The sequence below is a fragment of the Coenobita brevimanus genome, chromosome 64 (assembly GCF_032717465.1).
Source record: "Coenobita brevimanus isolate Jiangsu-jjx chromosome 64, ASM3271746v2, whole genome shotgun sequence".
NCBI lineage: Eukaryota > Metazoa > Arthropoda > Malacostraca > Decapoda > Coenobitidae > Coenobita > Coenobita brevimanus.
In genome coordinates, this window is record NC_137017.1 from 29,270,076 (window position 1) to 29,293,497 (window position 23,422).

At 42.5% G+C, this 23,422-nt stretch overlaps 1 protein-coding gene across 1 annotated transcript in view; it reads right to left on the minus strand.

Annotated features, from left to right (window-relative positions):
* LOC145404722 (uncharacterized) overlaps positions 1-23,422 on the minus strand; it is a 385,254-nt gene that overhangs the window by 65,733 nt on the left and 296,099 nt on the right. Inside the window, exons 6-7 of the mRNA XM_080276272.1 lie at positions 19,876-20,027; positions 3,191-3,338 (exon numbers count right to left, since the gene is read on the minus strand). Coding sequence (XP_080132398.1) covers positions 3,191-3,338; positions 19,876-20,027 — 300 coding nt within the window. The remainder of the gene's footprint in view (positions 1-3,190; positions 3,339-19,875; positions 20,028-23,422) is intronic.

Genomic DNA, 23,422 nt, shown 5'->3' on the forward strand with positions numbered 1-23,422 from the left:
ACTTTTTATTTTTATTTTTAACCCAGCCTTTCTAAAATGTCATTTTCTTTCCACTCTCTTGATATCCTCAGAAGTTACACCCTTCATGTATGTTTTTGTTATTATTATTATTATTATTATTATTATTATTATTATTATAGTAGTAGTAGTAGTAGTAGTAGTATTTTGTAACTGATACGATTGTTATTCTTTTGCATGGGGGATCTCTTGTAGGGAAGAGGTTAGTAAAGACTATGAAACCTCTCCAGTTCGAAAAGTGTGTCTCAGAGTGAATAAAATTTTCTGCAGGCTGCTGTAATAATAATAATTAAAAAAGGTTCTCGGTCTAAAGTGGTCAATGATGGAAAAACAATTGAATTATCAGAGTAACTTGAGCCGACTGGGAAGCAGGGTGGTGGTTACAGATTTAATAAGTAGCTTTGAACGTTACTTTCCCAGCCACACCTTATCTCTGCTAATGAAAATGCAGGTGTGGGCCGGACAGGTGTTCCATTGCTATTCTCACATATCCTGGTCTTCTCGCCCCTTTTTTAATGTGGCTTTTTTTTTTATACAGAGAAGCATTTTCATTTGAGGTAGCCATCCTCCTGCTTTTATATATATATATATATATATATATATATATATATATATATATATATATATATATATATAGCATAGTTTTCCATTCAGAGAAACGAATTTTTATGAAATCGCCCCCCTCCTGCTGCCTATTTTTCTCTCTTCATTTTTGATAAAGATTTTCACCTAGATAAATGGGTTATAAGGTGAGTTTGTTTCTAAAGGTCAGGGTGCAAAAGGTCAGGGTTGTTAGAATATTTAGCGACTCACTGGTGGATGGCCAATACGGCCCAGGTAGATTGCAGGATTCCCTCTCTCTCTCTCTCTCTTTCCGGCAAGACTTTCAGAATAATAATAAGGTAAAAGATAAGTTTTGAAACAACCTTAAAAAAAAAGTGTACGCTGCTAGGAAGGGCGTTTTCAATCATAGTCAACTGATTAAAACAAGGATGAAAAAATGCAACGGGGGGAATGATTACTGGGGAGTATTTAGAATGATGCTCTTGATTACAGATTACCCGAGAAGAGTGAGCGTGGAGACAAGAGTGGTGGGGTGGAGAGAGGGAGAGAGCCACTAGTGTACGCTGACGGCAATGAACTTCCCAAAACATGTAAGGTACGTGTTTAGGAAATGTCGGCCAGGGTCTGTCATGTTTGTGGCAGGGAGGTACAGTATATTCTTACCTGAACGTTGATATTATTATTATTATTATTATTATTATTATTATTATTATTATTATACCAGACAAATTATATGATAGATTGGGTTACATATATACTTGGTTAATCGATTTATACCAGAAAATTTGGCTGGTAAGGCTATGCTGCCACCGTTATAATGTACTTATTTTATGTCGGGTAAATTTGACCGCATTGTATTACGAACATAGTTATTTACATTTACGATCATTTAAATTTGCCTTTTTTTCGCTCTTGGAAGAAGCATTAATTAAGCCTGTGAAGTTTATTGTGGAACAGATATAGTTTTCCTGTTTTGACAAGATAATTATTGCCTCGCAAAGCTTTAAATGAATGTTTTACCATATGAGAAACCAGGTCAGAGTAAAAAAATAATGCACAGCTATACAAAGTGAACTGGGAATATTATATAGTTTGTATACACTGGGTTCCAGACAGGTAGATATTTGAGAAAACGAGAAATGGATAATGTTAAGATTTACTGTTAAAACTATGTTGAGTCTCTGGAAACAGATACCCATTGAAGTTATTTGTGTGCCGATTAGACTGAGAACTTGTTAGTCATACAGTTCGACAGAGTCACTACCAATTCTTACAAGACAGTGAGACGTGCGCTGCCTAACTCTTAACACTCTTAGTGTAAAGGAGGCTTTGTTTTGCAGTAAAAGAACTTCTACAAGCAAAACCTCTAATATACCTGGCGAAAGAAAGTCAGAGTGTAATTTGTACTGAGTCCTCTGAGTGAAAGGTTTGTTCTTACCCCTTCTCCCTTATATAAGTGTTTGTAAAAAGAAGTTACAACGTAAGGCATGTCATGCAGGAATTTAACATCTTTCCCACCGTAGTGAGACAGTAAAAATGTGTGATGCTATCATCCTTTCCCAGCATATCACGGAAGATGTGAAAAATTCGTACCCCCGGGGAGCATCAAATTTGCATCTGGAACCTTGAATTCGCGTTTCACTGCTATCGCGCAAGGTACGTCAATCGCTGCCTTGGAGTTGCGACGTGTCATGATGGGGGAACTCATCGCGACAGCCTGATAACCATATGCAGAGACGAGATACGCAATTATCTTGTCGAGTGGAGTCGAATTGATTGATGCTGTCCCAAACTAGCAGTAGGATTTTCTTTTTCTTTGGAGTGCTATGTTCATTCAACATAATATTTACTGAAAATGTAAGACTTTCTAATTTTACCTTATAGTGTATAGCCAAAGCCCTTCACATCTTTAACGATTATTATAGTGTATAGGCATCAGTAGTGTCTATAGTGTTATTATATCATCAACAGAGCTTTTAACAGACTTCCACACATTGACTCTACTAGCCATTCAAAGATGCCATAGTGGTAAAATGCTTCACAAATCAAGGTCATTCGTCTTCACTAGCAACAACTGATAATGAATGAATACAGCAGAATTATTACACACAGTAGTACGGCCGCTTTATTTTTTGTTTTTTATTAACACAACGGCCTCAGTGCAGGATGACTACGAGCTGAAGCTATTGTACAGCTGGCCGCACTCCCGCGAGGCCCACAGCGTTGTCAACGCTGGCCAAGATATTTACTCTGAAACACTAGTAGAGAGATGCGTTCGAAGCATCCACAGCCAGTAAGAGAGAGTCGTACAGAGCAGTCCTGTGAATGCTTCGATCAGAGCTCACTACTAATGATTCGCGGTTACTATCTCGGCCAGCGTTGACAACACTAAGGTGGCCCTCGCGGGAGTGCGGCCAACTGTACATACATTAACTTGCACACATACTAATTAGCATGTATCCTCCACTGTCCAGTAGAAATTCCTCTCTCTCTCTCTCTCTCTCCGTTCATCCTTCCGTTCCTATTTTTTTCTCCATCCATCCATCTTTTCCACTCCAACTCTCATTACCCCCTCCTCTCTCCTTCCCTTCCTCCTCCTCCCACTCACAGTATACGTTGAGCTTGATGGAGTCGGTGAGGTGGTGTGCTTGGGGAAGGGCTGGGTTGGAGGCGGTGCAGGTGAGGGTGATGCCGTTGTGAGAGCGCTCCACCTGCATCGTCAGCGTCGCTGTCGTCACGTTGCCACCTGCCTCCACCTGTGAACAAATATTAACCTTACTTTAGGAGGGTCCGAGTGCTTGTTTTTCTTTAACTTATAGAAAATGTCATCTCTATCCAATTTGATGAACTGTAGAAATTGTTGAACAATCAGTTATTGGGCTAGTCACGAAAAAGTCCTATCGAAGTACTGTAGAACGGTATTTTTTTTTTTTTCTGTTACTGAACTACGTGAAATACGATACAAAGGTCGAATATCTGAGCCAAGTTAAAGACTATACCTCCTCCTTGCTAGTGTATGTCTGGATGAGTTGTAAATATTCTAGTGTTTGCCCAAGGACACACACACGATCGTTATCTCGTCTGTAATAGGAGGCTTTCAATGGCACCACTTCCTTAGTAGTTAATATCTGCTTACAAGTAAATAATGAGGATGCAGAGGACTGAGGACTCGATATTATTGGAGGCTCCGTAGCACCTTCTCCATTATCGGTATGTTTCTGCGCTTTATTCTCGTCAGTCTAGGTGGCGTCTATAACAATCCTACTTACAAGTTAATTTTTACGCATGACACGTAAATATTCTTTTGTGTGCAGTCCATGTACAGTTCATGGATATCTAAAAATAATATGAAACTTACAAAACAAAATAATGTTTAGTCAAAATATATCACTGAGGAAGAGGTACTAGAAAGTCTCTTATGGCCACGAGAAGACAAGCCTTGAGACACGTTTTTTAGTACAGCTATGGTGTGCTTGGGAATACAGAGGCATGTCAGGTACAGAAATATACGGCGTGTTTTTATTTCCACTAACAGCTGACTTGCCAACAGCTATGCAGCCCATCGCCACACATCCTCGTCATATTTTGTTCGTAACTTCGGATGGCGATCTTTCTGTGTGTGTGTGTGTGTGTGTGTGTGTGTGTGTGTGTGTGTGTGTGTGTGTGTGTGTGTGTGTGTGTGTGTGTGTGTGTGTGTGTGTGTGTGTGTGTGTGTGTGCGTGCGTGCGTGCGTGCGTGCGTGCGTGCGTGTGTGTGTGTGTGTGTGTGTGTGTGTGTGTGTATTACTAGGAATTTGTGTAACCAGTGTTTTCCTGAAATCCCTAGGGAATTCGTGAAATGACCATAAATTAGGATGGTTTAATTAAGGTTAGGTTAACTTAGGCTGCAGTTAGGTAAGGCTGGGATAATCTAGGTTAAGTTTAGGTTAGGCTAGACCAGATTAATTGGGTTAGGTTAGGTTAGCTTAATTTAGGTGAACGCTGCCATATTAAATGTTCATCTAAATTAACCTAACCTAACCTAACCTAACCAACCTTGCCTAACCTAACCTAAACCTAACCTAAATTATCCCAGCTTAACCGCAGCCTAAATTAGCCTAACCTCAATTAACCCATCCTGATTTAAACATTTCACAAATTCTCTAGGGATTTCATGAAATATCAGGTTACACAAATTCCCTGTAATATGTCTATACTGTATATCTATATCTCTTTACCTATCTATGTCTATCTAGCCATCCATCTACCTATCTATCTAGCCATCTATCTACTTATCTGTCTATCTATTTATCTATATCTATTTATCTGTATCTATAGCTATCGATCTATAGTTATCTATCTGTATCTGTCTATCTCTGCCTATGTCTGTATGTCTCTATATCTATCAGTCTATCTATCTATCCATCTATTTGTCTATATCTGTCTGTTTATCTGTCTATCCATCTATTTGTCTATATCTATCTGTTTATCTATCTATCCATCTATTTGTTTATATCTATCTGTTTATCTATCTATCGATCGATCGAACGATCCATATATATATATATATATGTTTATATTTATATCGACACATTTGTGTACTGCATGGTCGGTTAATAATTATATCACTATCATGACGCTTCTTGGGTGCACTTACGCTGAACCATAATGGCACGAACTGAAGTAGGAAACAAAAAATATATATGTAGGGATTGGATTGCATGTCATTTACTGCCTTACTCGTGTTCCGATGGTTTTTGGCGCACTACCATCCCCAGGTCTCCATACATTTCTTTTCTTTAATCACTGATTTTTAAAAGCCTTTATGTAGGAAACCTCCAAAGGCCTTTGTAAAGTGTTCAACTTAAAAGCATCGTAGTAAGTGCAGGGATTGATAAAGGCTTGGACTTACTCAAGTTCGAAAAGTCTGTACTGAGCTGAGTGAAACCATCTGGAGATAATAGCGAGGAGGACCGAGAGAACGTAGCACCCACGTTCTGCCATTTATTTATTTATTTATTTTTTAACCAAGTTCTGTGTTCTTGAACTTTGACCGATTTTTCTTAGCCATCAAATGTTTCACCCTTGCGTGACCATGAATATCACTAAATTTAGTTCTAAAAGGATCAAAAGTGTTTAAGTTAACCCTGCTCTGTGGCCGTGGCCTTTGCCTTGTTGTTCTCAAGATTCCGTAATTTAATCTCTGTCTGACTCTAAATCGTTGCGCCAAGTTTAAATCCAATTGAATAAAAACTTTTTGGGTTAAAGGACCGAAAGTTTGACATGCCTTGTGACTTAAACTCTTTACCCTTTGTTTGCCCTTTATCCTTCTACGAGATTTTGCCTATATCGAGTGAAAAGAGTTAAAGCTAACCTATTCCTAACCCATTACATTTAACCTTTTTCTAGCAATGTCTGCCGTGCTTCCGACCCTGTGTAGATTGAAACCCCTTTGAAAAAACAAAGTGATCGGTTTTGCTGTTTTAGACCTAGAAGGGTCTAAGAAGTGAAAAGAAGAAGAAAATGGAATTTCTGTCGATTGTTTTAGCGTGTACGGCTGATGTTTAAGCACTTTTAGGAGATATTTTAGGGATAATCAGTTATAAGGATTACGGCTAAATGCTTTTAAAAATTTCATACCTCCGTGTTTGGAAGTTAGAAAGGATAATATTTAAGGCTTATGGGCGTATTGACGAACTCCCAGTATTGTAAGAAGAATTATAAAGCATAGAAAACCCGTATATGTTTTATCATTATTTTTATAATAATAATAATAATAATAATTATTATTATTATTATTATTATCATCATCATCATCATCATTAATTACAGTTTAACATGCAGGCAAGGAGAAGGTAAGACCGATGAAACTGGTGGTTTATCATTATTTACTACTAATAATACACGTTTAATGAGGAGCAGGGGTAAAAGGAAAGAGTGAAGAGGAGACGAGGGAGAAAGCAGGAAGCAGAGAAGGGTGATGCTTTATGGCACTCTATTCTGGAAGTCTCTCTCTCCCTCTCTCTCTCTCTCTCTCTCTCTCACTCAGTAGATAGATAGATAGGTAGGTGGATAAAGATAGGTATATACTGTAGGTAGGTAAGTTGGTAGATAGATAGATTGATACACACACACACACACACACACACACACACACACACACACACACACACACACACACACACACACACACACACACACACACACACACACACACACACACACACACACACACACAGAGGGGTATAGTCGAGGCGGAATGGAGTGATGAGAATAGCTGACCTGGTGTTTTCGTTGGTATCGTCTTGTTACGAGCTAAATAAAGAGAGCTCAAATTGCAGGTATACCCTCTTAGCGATTACCGAGTGTTTTTTAAGCGCAGGTGAAGATTATTACATTTTCTCCGCTGTCTGTTTACGTATGTTAGATATGCCATGGAGAAAAAGGCAATTCCCAAACGGATAATTTAATCCATGTGCAGGAAGAGAAAATCGTAATAGCTCTTTAGTGGCCGCGCCGAATCTACATTACAAGTAATGCACAGAATTTATTTAACTGACTGGGAGCAGTAGAACCTTGAGATGATGATTACCGTTACCATTACCCCTCTCCCGGTCGGGACAACTCAAGTAATTTACCGCAGCGAACGCCAAGAGAGTATTGGACACTTAAAAAAAAAAAAAAATGGAAGGGATGCGAGGGAAATTTAAAGAATATCCAATTCAGGCCGGAAATAATGCAGAGAAAAAAAAATAGTGCTAATGAATATCCATCTCGAACCAGAAAATCTCGTAAGAAAATTCTCGAGCTTAAAAGGAAATATTGTACTCAAGCAGAAAACATTAAAACACATTGCTGGAAAAATACCCCATCACACCAAGAATAAAGGGAATAATATACTGTAGTTTTGCTGGAAGAATATCAAACTCCAATAAAACACAAAGAACAAAATCTGTGAGCTAAAAAAACATTCGACTCAGACCACAAAAGAAGGTTTTAGGAATAATATTAGTGGGTTATCTCCAGAAAAAAAAAAAAATTAGCAACATACAGTATCTCCTTTAAAAGAATAAGGTATCCTGAAAACTCCCCAGCATTTAGAGAGGTGTGAAGTTTACCATATTCGTTTCTTAGCCGTCTGTCTGTAAAAATGGTAATGATTTGGGCCGAGATGATATGGCAGAGAAGTTCTGAAGTTAGGAAAGAATCGTAAGAAGATCGGATTCCAGTGTATATCACCTCCTCGTCGTATTGGAAATCTATATTGAGTGCGACATCCATTCCGTCTAAAGTGTGCCGGGAGAAATGACCCCGTGGGAAAAAGGAGTCGAACAGCGCGATTACAGAAATATAAAAGGAAAATTATGGAGATTAGGAAATTTCTATTATTATAATCTTGCAAAGAAGGAAAGTTTTGAGCTGGAGGGAGAGAGAGAGAGAGAGAGAGAGAGAAACTGCTACTATTTCCTTCAGTGAAACTACTGCTTCTATGATATTTGTATTTATGTATGTGAAATATTTAAGGAAATGATGAAGACAAGGAAATTTTAAGGAATGTTTGAACAAGAGCAACATGTTTTTTTTATATTTTCCTTTGTTGATGCCTCTGGGAAACTTTGGCTAATACGGTAAGGCTGTCATGCTTGTGAAATGTAATGAAACAGTGACGACAAGGAAATTTCAGTTACATAATCTGTTAATAAGGGAGGGACGTCACAGAAAGAGACAAAAATAACTACTTTAGGTTTTTCCCTCCCGTACGTAGGACACTGTTTACCTCTGCAGTAAGATTCATGCGTGTAAAATTGAATGGAAAAGGATAACAATAAGGAAATCTTCAGTACGGGAGGAACGTTCCTTCTAGAGAAAAACATCTACCCTTACCCTTTTCCCTAGAATAAACAGGGAAATTTTTGTCTTTGTAGTAAGGTTCGTATGCGTGTGAAGTATAATGGAAAAGGACAATGATATGGAAATGTGGGTAAGTTGAGAAGGAAAGTTTGAGCAAGAGAGAGGGAAAACACCTACTTTATTTCCCTCCTCCGATACACAGGGAAATCTTTGACTCCATAACAAGGTTCGTATGCATGTGAAAGTCACTTAGGGGCGTGGAGTCGACCTTCAGGTGTGAGTCTCGCCCACCCAAGCCATCAGCAGGCAAAGACCCGGGGCGTAAGACGAGAGAAATAAAGAATGGATTATGGTGCAGCGGGCGATATCCACAGCTTGCCACGCCGTCCCGACCCGCCGTTTAGCGAACGATTCTGCCCCTTTTTTCATTCCAAACTTCAGCCATTCGGGTAGTTTACAGGATGATCTGAGCGGGTGTACTTTGTGTGTTCGGAGCAAAATTCACTTGGTATTTCGTGGTGCTAATCTGCAAGTGAATTACGCACGGGAGCGTTACGTGGGAGTTTGGGTTTCGCTGGCCTTTGTGCTCTCAGAGCGGGGGAGAGCGCATCAGCTAAATAACTGATAAAGGTATTGGGTTATATTCCCTGTTTTTTCAATTTAGCATTTACAGCTATACTTGCGCCTGAATTATTGGATTTGGTTCATTGGATGTACCGCTATTTTGGCCGCGGTGGTTGTAGAATACTAACAGAGCAGTTGTGTAAAAGTCGGAATATGATTTTTAATAGCAGCATTCGCTTTGCAAAGCCAATCCATCCATACGACATCCAGTCCTTTTCTACCTCATCAAGAGCGTAGAGAACCAGGGCTAGGCCATTCACTACCTGACAGTTTAGGTAAAGATGGCCTGCCTCATTCATCCATGAGTAGCAGGATGTGAGCAGTAAACCTCACAATCCTTTGGATGTAAGCCCTTCGGCCATATCCGCTTGAAGCGCCTAAGCCCACTAGACCACCAAACATCCTCGGTTGTATGGTTACTACCCAGTGTAGAAAAGTTTCCTGGGTTCAAGTAAACCATATGGCTTTTCAGTTACCTGAAATCAGTACTACATCGAGTGAATGGATGCTGGACGCCCCCACCTTCTGTTTTGCAAAATATTGAGTTATTAATTCATTAAAAATTGAAAAAAGAAGCAAAAGTGCATCCACGTTCCAAAACAAGTTCCAGCCTATAGCCAGTGCACCTGAGCGACGCCATCCTGCAGAAAACAAAGCCACCAATACCCTCCGCCACACACACACACACACACACACACACACACACGCACGCACGCACGCACGCACGCACGCACGCACGCCACGCACGCACGCACGCACGCACGCACGCACGCACGCACGCACGCACGCACGCACGCACGCACACACACACACACACACACACACACACACACACACACACACACACACACACACACACACACACACACACACACACACACACACACACACACACCTCTCTTTACGGCTGCAACAACTATCCGGCCGTCACAATTGCAAAAAAAAAACAGCAAAGCCACTACTGCGCTCGCACAAATTCAATAAACGCACCACGGCCACACCTGTATGCTTTCACAGGCTCACATCTGTATCACAGCACGCCCTCATACCTGCACGTACTCACACCTGCACGTACTCACACCTGCACGTACTAACGCCTGCACGTACTTACAGCTGCACTTACTCATACCTTCATGTACTTACCTACATGTATCTTACACTGTCATGTACGCAGACCTGCACTTACTGACACCTGCACGTACTCACACCCTCACGTACTCACACCCTCACGCACTCATACCCTCACGCAGTCACACCCTCACGTACTCGCACCTTCACGTCCACACACGTGCAGGTCCGCACACCTGCAAGCTACACACCTGCACATTCACTCACTTGCACGCTTACACACCGGCAAGCTACACACCTGCACATTCACTGTCCTGCACGCTCAGTCACCTGCAGTCTCACTTACCCGCACGTTCAGTCACTTGCACGCTTACATTTCCGCACGTTCACACACGGCACCTGCACGCTCTTACACCCACGCGTTACATACAGCAAGTTCACACATCTGCACATTCACGCACCTGCACGTTCACACACAAACATGTTTACAAACTAACACATTACGCACTTGCACGTTCACACACTAGCACGATCATTCACCCGCACACCCTCAAACCTACACGTAGCCAGCACACTCACACACTTATACCTGCACGCCCTCTCACCTGCACATCCTCTCACCTGCACACCCTCTCACCTGCGCGCCCTCTCACCTGCGCGTCATCACACCTGAAAGCCATCGCACCTGTATGCCCTCTTACCCTCACGTCATCACACCAAAATGTTATCGTAACTGCACGTTTGAACACCTGTACGTATGCACGCACTGGGCCATGCAGAATAGCTTACCACTCACAACACATACCCTCACATGCGCACCCACACACCTGCACACCCATACACATGCACGCCCCCACACCAGCAGTAGGCTATAACACACCACACACACGTGCAACTCGTATACCAGTCACCTGCACGCGTTCGTATCTACTTCACAACACCAGTCACACCTCCAACATAACACTGCAAAAGCACATGCACATACAGCTTAACGGAGCACCAGTTCACACAGGCATTTACACACACACACACACACACACACACACACACACACACACACACACACACACACACGGGGGGGGAGGGGCAGAATCACACTTTAATACTCATAGCTGAAAAAAAAACACACACACACATTTTACCCATACAGTCATCAATAAGAGCACTGAAGGCATATACAGTTCTTCCGCCAAGGCCGAACTTCCCCCACTTTTAGGCTTTTAATGACGTTGACCATTGACCTTGTTCGCCTTAAATTTAATCGTTTGTTCATCTAATTGTTCTTAGTCATTATTCCAAATATGGTGCATTTCCATCAAATAGTCGTTTTTCATAATGCTAACGCAGACAGACAGACAAGCAGGCAAATTGAGCTAGAACCTTGATCTCCTTGACTGTGGTAACAAATTCTTACTCATATATACGTCCTCATAAAAAAAAACACGTCACATGCGTCAATATAGACACCTAAACAAAGCCATAAACACCAGACCTCCAAATAAACACACGAACAAAATAACCCCACACATCCACTTACCTCTACTTACATCAGCATATCCCTTTCGTACATCATCAGACCACCATCAACACACCAGCATCAACTTAATATCGTAGACATCGACACATCCTCACAGACACCAACTCATCTTTAAAATCTCTGACCTTTTTCAGACAAAACAGCCTCACAGACATCAACGCTGTCACACTATAAATACCAATACATCCTCATAGACACGAACTTACCCCTACATACGAGTACCCTTACCTTGTGCAGTTACGCCTACACAGACATCCATACACCACGGCAACCACCTTCAGGCACATCTCATATCCACACCCTCAGAGACACCCCCACACCCTCAGACACCCCCACACACCCTCACAGATACCCACACACCCTCACCGCCACCCACACATTCTCACAGACACCCACACACCCTCACAGAGACCCAAACACCCTCACAGACACCAAACATCCTCACAGACACCCACACACCCTCACACTCCCACACACCCTCACAGACACTCACACACCATCACAGACACCCACACACTGTCACACCCACGGACACCAGCAGTTCACAACACGCTAACCGACACAAGCACACCCTCACAGACACGATCACACCCTCACAGACACGATTACACCCTCACAGACACGATTACACCCTCACAGACACGAACGCACCATCACAGACACACGTACATCAAGTGGACCTTTGCTGAAAGTTCCCCTCTGGCATAAATCAAGAGGAATATCATCCGTATTTATGGGAGATCCGAAGGGCACAAATTTATCCGAACTCACGCGGTAAATACAAACTTTGGCTGAGGTACGGATGCTGGGAGGGGTAGGCTGGTTCCTCTCCCCTGACCTCCCCCCCCCTTTCTCTCTCTCTCTCCTCCTTCTCCTCCTCCTCCTCCTCCTCCTCCTCCTCCTCCTCCATTACTCCCTACCTTCCTGTTGATTTTCTTCCTTCCTTCCTTCCTGTGTACCTTCCTCATTACTTTGCCCGTTTCCCTCCTACCTCTGACCTACTTTCCTTCCTTCCTTCGTCTTTACCTTCGTTTCTGCCCACCCCCTTCCCTTTTCAGCTTCTGCCTCTTTATTGCCCTCATTCCGTCGTCTTAACCTTGCTTTATTTCTTGTGTCCTTCACTCTCCTCTATCATCCTTTCAGCTTTGTTTCCTCATTCGTTTTTCCACTCTGCATTCATCACTTGCCTTTATGCCTCCTCATTCGTTTTTCCACTCTGCATTCATCACTTGCCTTTATGCCTCCTCATTCGTTTTTCCACTCTGCATTCATCACTTGCCTTTATGTTTCTTTTCTATCTTCCTTTCAATCACTCTCTCTTCCTTGCTTCCTTCCTTTTGTTTTATCTTTCCTTTTCATCAGTGCTCTTTACAAACTTTCCTTGTTCTGTTTCTTTCATATCTTCCTTCCATTCCTGGTTTCTTAGTCCATCTTTCATGCCCTCTTCCTTTCCTCTTTTTTCCTCCTTTCCTTCCTGCTCTCCAGTTCAAAACAGCTTCCTCCTTCCTTCGTTTCTTCCTTGGTTTTCACCCTCCATCCACTCATTGTTCGCTCCTTCATTTCTCCCTTCTTATTTTCCTCCTTCCTCATTTTTTTTTTTTTTGACATGTTACATAGTATACTGGTTACAATTACAGTAGGACAAAGAATGATCTTTACAGCAGAATATGTTTTAAGACCTAATGTTTAAAGCTGTATTTAAGCGTACAAACTTTTTAAACTGTCTAGATCACAGTGATGAGGAAACTCTCTAGTTAAGATTCCATTCCTCATAGTTGTGTATCTGTGTACGAAGCTTCTCTGGAACTGAGTTGTTTGGACTCGTGTGACTTCCAGGGCTGCATGCCGCTGAAGCTCTGGTGGTTTAGACCTCCGGACGTGTATGCTGTCTCAGTGGTGTCAGGTGAGGCACCCTAGCCTGCAGAACCTTGAACTGCGCGATGAGTTCTGACACATCCCTCTGTTGCTGCAGATTCCCTGCACTTGCTGTTAGGGCCGGTCCTGCCATCTGTGAGACGAGTCTAATCGCTCGTGCTTGGACTTGTCAAGAAGAGCAAAGTGTGTCTGAACAACACCATACGAAGTCAGGCAAATGTACCCTATTGCTGACCGGATCTGGGACTGGTAAAATTGTAGGGCTCCATCAGGTGTCAGTACGTGCAGGATTCGTCGCAGCGCAGCCACTTTACGAGAAGTTCCTCTTGCCAAATATTCAGTGTGTATCCTGAAAATTGGTGTGTAGTCGTGTGGTGTGTCTTCTGAAGCTTGCAGCCATTCATTTGTAGAGGTTGGTTTCCATCACCTCGTTCCCTTTTCTTGGTTATGATAATTGACTGGGTATTTTCCTTAGCGAATTTTATTGGCTGTGTTTTACCTCTTTGTGCAGCAGAATTAATGATAAATGGCACCGGTTTGCAGAGTTTTTTCTTTCGTGGTGGGGGTTGCTGAGATGAATGATTAGCCTAGGTCATCAGCATATGCAATTGCCTCTGGGATTAGCTGAAGGAGATCACCGAAACAGGGTCCAAGTAACCTGCCTTGGGGAACACCTGCTTTGACTGGGTGGCGCATTGCCTCTCTGCCACTCGGCACCACGATGAGATGCCGATTCTCCAGATTACTTTTGATCAGTGCATAACGGCTCCCCTTGATACCTAGGCTACGTATCTTGAAAATTAGACCCTGGTGCCACACAGTATCAAGTGCTACAGCGATGTTCAGGGGAATAACCCTGGTTTCCTGATTTCTGGCAAGGTGCTCTCTCCATATCTGTTACAGTAACTAACAGGGCAGAGGATGCTTTGTTCTCTCTCAAACCAGAAACTCTCTGTGATAGCAGTCTTTTTTTTAAAGTAATATTTTTCAGTCTCTGATAACTTCTTCACCGTACTTTTGCAAGTATAGGGAAAAGCGAGATAGAGCAATAATGTTTGCAAGTGCTTTGGAGTCCTTTTTATGAATAGGAACAATTCAATCGTCCTCCTATATCTGTGGCCATATAATAACTCATTTGATATGCAGTTCTTATATATAGCAGTTATTACAGGAGCCTGTTCCTGTGCACGTTAGTATAGTAGATGTGGGTTTATCCCAACCAGTCCTGTGGCTTTGTTAGTATCCAATGTAACCAGGATTATTCGGACTAGACTAGCAGACAGGTTGGGGAGGATCTCAGTGGGAGCTCTGTTGCTGGTCTGTCTGGTTCTTGTACTGTCATTTTACAGTATTAGGAAAGTGTTCGGCTTGAGCTTCTGCCTTTGCATTATTGCCAGAGACTACATATCCATCCTGCCGTAGTAGAAGTGGGATGAAGTTATCTTTGGATAGGCTCAGCAGATTCTTGGTTAGGTCCCATCTCTGCTTAGAGTCTATGGATCCCCCCTGAAGCTTCTGTCGCAGGTCTGTGGTTCATCTGTTTTTTGTTCATTCCCCAGTACGCTTCAAGTTTTGGCAGGCCTCTAGATATCTGATTCTGTTAGCTTGTGTGTGACTCCTTTTCAGACTTGTTCGTGCTGCATACTTTGCAAAAGCAGCTTGGCGACAACGTATCCAAATCATGACTGATCTGTGGATTCAGACAGCTGTTGTCCTTGGGGTATATACCTGTATGTCTTGGAGGGTTAGCAGTGTGTAGTTTAGAAGTTTGGCCTATTTGTTGACATTGCACTGAAGCATCACTGGCCAGTCTATACGGTACTATCAAGTCCTGCTTCATATCTTCCCAGTTAGCTCTCATCCACAGTCACAGTGTTCCGCTTTGCTAATCTTTCCCAACCTCAGTGAAAAACTGGATGAAAGACAGCCTTTTGGTCGGATCTTTCAACGAAGTGAAGTGGTTCCAAGAATATGAGTAGGCCAAGAATGTCCGAGATGGCTGGGGCCAGCGATGATTCTGACACAGGTGTTGGAAAACCAACATGATTATGCAGTTCATCGACTGAGAGAAATTCACGAATAGCGGCGTGTATAAAGTACTGATTCCAGGCCCCTAGTAAGGTGACATTTCCACCATGTATCATTATGTTTTATAGATTATCCACCCGGTAGTCAGTTGGTTTTGAACCCTATCACTGAGGTCTATAAAGGGTCCACAGCAGGAAGAAGTGGGAGGCATCAATAATCAGCTTGAAAAGCATTATTTCTAGAGCTGGAGGGCTACTTATACCCAGAAGTTGTATACCGTATGTAATTCCCTTTTGTAGCACACTGCTGCTTCTCCTTTGGATCCCTGAGTCGTGTTGGTGTTCCCAGCAGTAATATCCAGGTATCTTGCAATCTCCTCTAGCCACGGTGTCATCCAGAAAGGTCTTTGTGCACATTGTGCACACCACAATATCTGCTTTGTTCGTGATGGCCATGTTGGTGATGTCTCCTTTGTTGGTTATGAGGCCTTCCTTCTTTCCTCCCCCTTCTTTCCTTTCCTCCTTCAACCGTCCCTCCTGCCTTCTTTTCCTCCTTCCTTCATTTCCTCCTTCCTTCCTTCCTTTTCTTCCTCCTTTCTTCCTGCCTTTGTTTCCTCCTTCCTGACTTTCATTCCTTTCCATCCTTTCTCCCAACTTTTCTCCCTTTCTCCCTCCTTCCCTCCCTTCCTCCTTACTTTTCTCCTTGCCTTCTTTGTCGTATTGCCCTCTTCTTTTTCCCTCTTGCCATCTCCCTCACCCTTCCATCTTCTTCATTGCTTCCATTTCCTGTCTTCTTAACTCCTTTCCTCTCAGTTATCCCTCTCTCTTTTTTCTTTCTCTCACTTTTACCAACTTTTCCTTTGCTTATTTGCCACTTCTTTCTTAACAATCAATAAACCTCTCCCATCCAGTAAATCTCTCTCTCTCTCTCTCTCTCTCTCTCTCTCTCTCTCTCTGTTTCTATGATTATTCACACCCACTTTTCCCCTACCTTTCCATTCATGGCTTGCTTCATCCTTTCCCTTACCTTTTTATTTCTTTCCCCCTTTATCTCTTCCCTTCCTCCTTTCCCTAATGGCGTAATCCTTGCCTAATTGCTGCATCTTCTTTCCTTTTCCTCCTTTACTTATTGTTACTGCTACTACCACTTTCATCCTTTGGTCACCTCTTCTCTCCGTTCTCAGATTGTGCCTGTCATGTCTCTCTTCTTTTTCCTCCTCCTCTCCTTTCCTCATTTTTTCTCATACATCATCATTCCTTTTCTTTCCACAGCATTATTTTACTTTCCTACTCTACTTCTTTCCTTCTCCGCCCTATTCTACCATCCTTCTTTTGTCATCTTCCTCCTCCTCTAACCTTATTTTTTTTTCTCCCACCAGAGTCTTCCTGCTTTGCTTCTCTATTCTCTCCCTCCTTTTCTTCCGCCTTTCCTCCATCTCTGTCATTTACGTCGTTCCCTCCCATGCCATCTCCTTTTATCCGCCTCTTTCTTTCTTTGTTGCTCCTCACTTCATTGCCTTTCTTTCACACCTCTGTCACTTCCCTCATCTCTTCTGTTTCCTCCCCTCTTCCACTACTTTCTTTCCTCTCTTGCTTCTTCCAACTCTTCCTTCTTCTCTCATTTCTCCCTGTCTGTTCCCTCATCCCCTCTCCTGCCTCCTCCCTTCTTTCACCACTTTCTTCCTTTCTTGCACCCCTCTTCTATTTCCCTTCTTCCATCTCTCCCTGTCACGTCCCTCATCCCTTCTGCCTCTTCCCTCCTTCCACCACTTTCTTCCCTTCTTGCTCCCCTCATATCTCCCCTTCTTCTTCTTCCCTCTTCCTTCCATCTCTCTCCTGTCATCTTCTGCCTCCCCTCTCCTGCCTCCTCCTTCAGATGAACGAACTTCAGAGTTTGGATGGACATTGAAGAGGGAGGCAGTACTTCAGCGCGGGAGAACCAAAGTTATTTTAAACGCAGAATTGTTAAAGGTTCGAGAGTGGAGAGCATGGTCCTCCCTCTGTCCGTGTTAAATCTATCAAACTATATTCGGCGATGTTCAATATGTACTGTACACCATAAACTGAGATTAAAAACAACAAGGGTTTATCCAGAGTTATTCAGAGTTTGGCCTTGCCCTAAAATTCGCTGGAACTTGTGGCGGGTAGGAGAGAGAGGGGACCGAGAATGCACAAAAAGGGTCAGGAAAGTGAGGGAATGAGTGAAACGAGAAGTCCAAGGTAGGCAAACAAAGTGGAGGGGAAGGAAAGAGACAGAAAATGAGAGAGAGGGAGAGAGAGAGAGAGAGAGAGAGAGAGAGAGAAAGAGAGAATCATGAAATACAAGTAGGGAATGAGAGAGAGAACGAGGATGACAGGGAAAGCAGACATTTTAGAGAGGCTACAGATGGAAGAATTATGTATCAGTACACAGGAAGGAAACAAGTTCACACATGTCCTTATCTCACTCTGCAACACCCTATCTCTATCTGGTCTACTCATTACCTCTTCAGAATGTTTATTAGCATATACTTCACACATCACTGACAGCTCGAGTCGTGTTCGCTTCAGCTTAAGAGGCTGTCTAAAAATCCGCTGGACATCACACACTCACAGACGCCAATACGTGCTTACACACACCAAATCCTCACAGGCACCAAGAAGCCCTCGTGGACACCAATACACACTCACGAACACCAACACGCCGTCACAGACACCAACACGCCCTCAGTCACCAACACGTTCTTACAGACACCAGTGCTCCACCTCAGACACCAGTACATCCCACGGACGCAGACGCACTCACAGGCACCAGCAAACCCTCACAGTCACGAACACAGGTACCAGTACATTCCCGCAGACACGATTATAGGTACCGGTACCAGCACATTCCCACAGACACGAATACGCCAGCACAACCCCACAGACACCAGTACAAACATCAGCACATCCCCACAGACACCAGTACAACCACTAGCACATCCCCACATACTCCAACAGACGCAACACATCACTGCAGTCAACATCTCATAGACATTAATACAAAGGACAGTGCATCCCCAGACACACAATACAAGCACCAACACAATCAAAGACACCAGTTCAACCCGACACACACCAACTCACCCTCAGACACCAGCACACAGTAACATATTCCCAAAGCCTTCTGTCGGTACGCACCCTCCCTGACGCTGACTCACCTTCACAGACCCCTACGGTACCAAATAATTTCATAGTCCTTCTTACTCGTTTACTATAATGCCGCGTCATCTTAAAATTACAAAATTCATGGCAGTCAACGTAGTAGTCACGCACCTTTACCAATTGCATCTATTTTTGTCAGCTTCCTTCATTTCTTTTTATATACCTTCCCTTGCCAAGAGTTTAATTTCCTTGACATTTTTCATTGCACAGCCTTCATTTATTTAACCCAGCACAATCTGACCTAATAACAAAAAATTCATTCACCTCCTCAAACAACCATCCAGAAGTACCAGACTGAATTACTATAAGCTTACTTGGCGAATGCATTTTATAACTCCATCACTACGATTACGTCTTTTTATAATCTTGCTCTCCGCAGATGACGTTCTTCCGCTTATGAGACTGAAGGGCTAATCATAGGTCTCATTAACCCTTCACTACAAGAGGGTACTCATAAACAAGAATAAATTAACCAGCCCAGTCTTACGCCATTTTATGTAGTCAATCTTATCCAGACTTTGTCCTCTTTATGTACTCAACTGTGGACATAGACTAGGAAGGCCCTATTTTAAGATCTGTCAGTGTTCCCACGCACAAATCTAATTTTACTAAGGTCAGCTGCATCTTGCCTTATCCAGCTTAACATAGAGGGTTGTGCAGCATATGCGAGACTAACCTACCTTAGTCTACCTTAACCAAATATGTCTTAACCTAATTTGTTTTAATGTAACCCACTGCAGCACAACAAAATCCCGCTTAATCCAACTCAGCTTATTCTGATCCATCTCCGGTAAAACCCCACTCCAGCACCATCAAATCAAACCTGGCAAATTTGACTTACCGCAGATTATGACCATTTAATTTAATTTTACCCACCCTAACCTAACTCAGCCCATCCCAGCACAACCTAACATAACCTAGCCTAACTTGGTCTGCCCTGACTCACTCCACACACACACAACACAACCCAGGATACTTAAACCTAGCCTGGCCTAATCCAGTCTGTCTTAAGATCCGCAACATCTAACCTAATCTAACATAACCCACTCTACCATCTAACTTAACCCACCCCATCACTCAACCAAATCTAACTTAACCCAGCGTCATCATCTAACCTGACCTAACCTACCACCTGTGTACACCCACTCACCGCATATGTGACATGAGGTAGACGATTGTGTGCGCGCCACCAGGTCACCTCTGCCGGGGGATGTGAGCCGGCCGCACGACAAACCAGCCGCAGTTCCGTGCCCGCCGTGGCTGCCGTGCCAGGGCTCAGGATCCTCACGTCCACGGGGGGTACTGAGGGGAGGAACACGGAAAAGGACACGTAAGAGTTTGACTTGCATGTGACTTAGGACTGTGCATGTACAGTATGTGAACTGGAATACTAAAGTTTAAAAAGATAGTAAGAGAATCATTACTCGTATCATCATCATCATTCGTCATCGTCATTACCACCACCACTACCAGCGTCATCAGTCATCCTTACCCTGTTTCATTATATTATATGGAATGGGAAAAACTAAGCTTTAATTGCTTATAACTGAGGAAATTGATAATTATTGAGATAGTCACTTAGTGAAAAGAAAAAAAAATAGTCTGACGGAATATGATCAGGTGTATCCTTTAACTAGAATACCTTGCCAAAATTAGTAATGTTAGATTTAATTATTTGCATATAACTAAGCACTCTATATGTAACTAAGAAACTGTATTACTATTGTTCAGTGTGGAATAAATGATATTCTGATGTCTTATGCTTCATTTTTTATATATAGCGAAGAATTCGGATACTACTGTACTGCTAGTTAATAAGCTGGTGGAAGGAGCTTAATTCAGCCGCATATAATTTTTTGCATGTAACTGGAGCACTACGATGACTTATTATTAGTAACTATTTATATTCACTTATTTAAAATGTATGGAAGGAAAAAGTAGGGACTTTTTTTTTTTAAGAATCTTAAAAATAAAAATGCTGGATGATTTGTGTATACATGTTCAGTCATGATCGATAACTGGTTGATACCGAAGAGGGGATGGTTGTATAAAAACGGCTTTATGTTTAATCGTCGATCACCATTGATGCCTTTGAACAGCTTACATATTTAGCATTGAAGCCGATATTTAGCATACCAAAGGGTGGGTAATACAGCTGATTATATTCCAGATAATTATTTCGGATGATACTGAATACGATAAGAAAAATTGTTCGTTGGAGTACAAATACATCATTATTGTACGAACACTTTGGCTGCACACTGAAGAAGAAAGCACCAAAAAGTCGTGGAGAGTATCATAAAGTTGGAAGGAAGGGCAGGAAAAAGGAAAGGCCAAATGGTAAGGAAGTGAACTCAGGAGCCAGTATTGTGACTTACCCCAACAAGTATGGTCAGTATATTGCGGGCAGGGGACAATCACAGACAAACACAATCGACACTGACAAGAAAAGCGAGCAAACTTTTCTCCCACAAAACGACGCACAACCACTAGTAAGCTTGATTGACTGGGATTGCACCCCCGAAAAATGCTGTCAGTCACCAGGGATTTCAACTGGTTAACTAACAATTTCACGATTTTAATATCCCCTTTTCCCTTTTCCACCTCCCCGCAACACACACACACACACACACACACACACACACATGCTCGCTGGTGCAGTGGTAACGTTCCCGCTTGCCAACTGGTGGACGGGAGTTCGCGCCTCGCTCAGGTTGCGAAAAGTTTCACTGACGAAGTGGGTGGTTACTGTCCCCCTGGAGCAAGGGGACGGGTGTGTGCGTGTGTGAAGGTCACAGCCTTGCCCTTAGATCGGACTATATGAGCTTTCAGCTCCCTTCCGGGAGGGTAAAAGCTGACGATCACGACCATCAAGTGATCCTAACCGACCCGATGAATTACACACGTACGCACGCACGTATGTTCGCACACACGCACACGCGCCCGCACGCGCACACACCATCTTTCATTTGTTTCTGTTAACATCATTATTTTCCGTAATGTTTTTTATGAACTAGTTTGTAAGTGATTGTTTTGCATTGTGGTTGAGCATAAAAATATGAATAAGATTAATTTCGCCGATGGAGATGCTTCGTAATCTTCTCGTCAAGAGGAGTGGAGGTTTAACAAAGAATATTTCGTTATCGGATAAGGTAACTCACAAGGAAAGCACGCAGCGATCATTCCATTAGACTACGACGTGGAAATGGATGAAATAATTTTAATCAGTGTCTGCTTTAGTTCATTCACCTTAAGTTGACAGATTTTCGTCTTTTTGTAGCTTGTATTACGTAGCTCAGTGGCAAATTATGAGACCAGTATGTTTTCACGTCCTGTCCACAATACTTCTTCGTAATTAGCATCATCCTTTAGTGTTATTCCTTTCTCAGTAACTCAGACGTTCGACAGGGAAATATTTAGGCTAAGTTGGAGTAAAGAGAGTATAGACATGCAGAGATAAATAGAATATCGTATATTGAAAAAGTTAATGAAATATGCGGCGGTGCGATTATATTGTTATTATTATAGAAAATCTGTTGTTGCTGACTGAAAATGATGACAGCTCAGTTCCCCCCTTTTGATTGCCGTTGACGATGTGTGGATAAATGAGTTAGGTTGAAATGCAGCTATAGCCTGTTTCCACGCTCACCAAAAGTGAGTAAATATTTATAATGGTATATGATGTGATGTATGAAGTGTACTGGAAAATGATTGTTTGAAGGCTTGCTTGTCGCCATTTTTTTCTTCATTGTTTGCCATGAGTTGTGTTGCCATAAGATTTGTTACCAGGAAGACTGTTGCCATACGGGTTGTCTGTTCCCGTGAGTTGATTGTGCTGCTGTGAGTTGATTGTGTTGCCGTGAGTTGATTGTGTTGCCGTGAGTTGATTGTGTGCCGTGAGGTGATTGTATTGCCATGAGTTGTTTGTGTTGCCAGTTTGTGTTGTAGTGAGTTGTTAGCGTTCTCTGTTTGAGTTGGTTCCTATGTATTAATGTATGTACTGTATGTATGTATGTTTGTGTATATGTATGTGTCTGTGTACGTATGTTTGTATGTATGTAAACTTCTCTTCTGTGCCTAATCCAGTTTAGATCCAAATTGACAGGAATGAGACTGGGAAAATGTGCTTATAGGTCAAAGTTCAGGGTGCGTCTTTGTTTTATGACATCCTGATTCGATGTTGATTAAAAAAAAAAAGAAAATCATTCATAATTCGCGTGAGGGGATGAGGAGGAGCGATTTGATTTTGTTGCAAGTCGGTCAGAGGTCAAGGTAGGTCACAGGTCACCGTTAAAGTTCGAACGTGGTCTCACAGTGGTCTCTGGGGTCCTGTCGTGTTGCCGTGAGTTGTCTGTGTTGCATTAAATTTTGTTTTCATTGATCATATTGAACCGTTTATTGCCTTGAGTCAAGAGTTGTGTATGTTATTAGTTGTTGCGTTGCCATGAGTTATTGTTGTCATGAATTGTCAGTGTTTTCCTGGATTGTTTGTGTTGCATTGTCATGAGTTGTGTTGGCATGAGTTGAGTTGTTTGTGGTGTAATGAGTCATCTGTTGTCCAGGCTGTGTTGTTGCGAGTATTGTGTTGTCATGAGTTGCTGTGTTGTCTTAAGTTTCTTCTGTGTCCGTATTTTGTTGCCATAGTTACTTGTCTCCGTAATTTTTTGTGTTATTGGTGATTGTTTTGGTGGAATGGC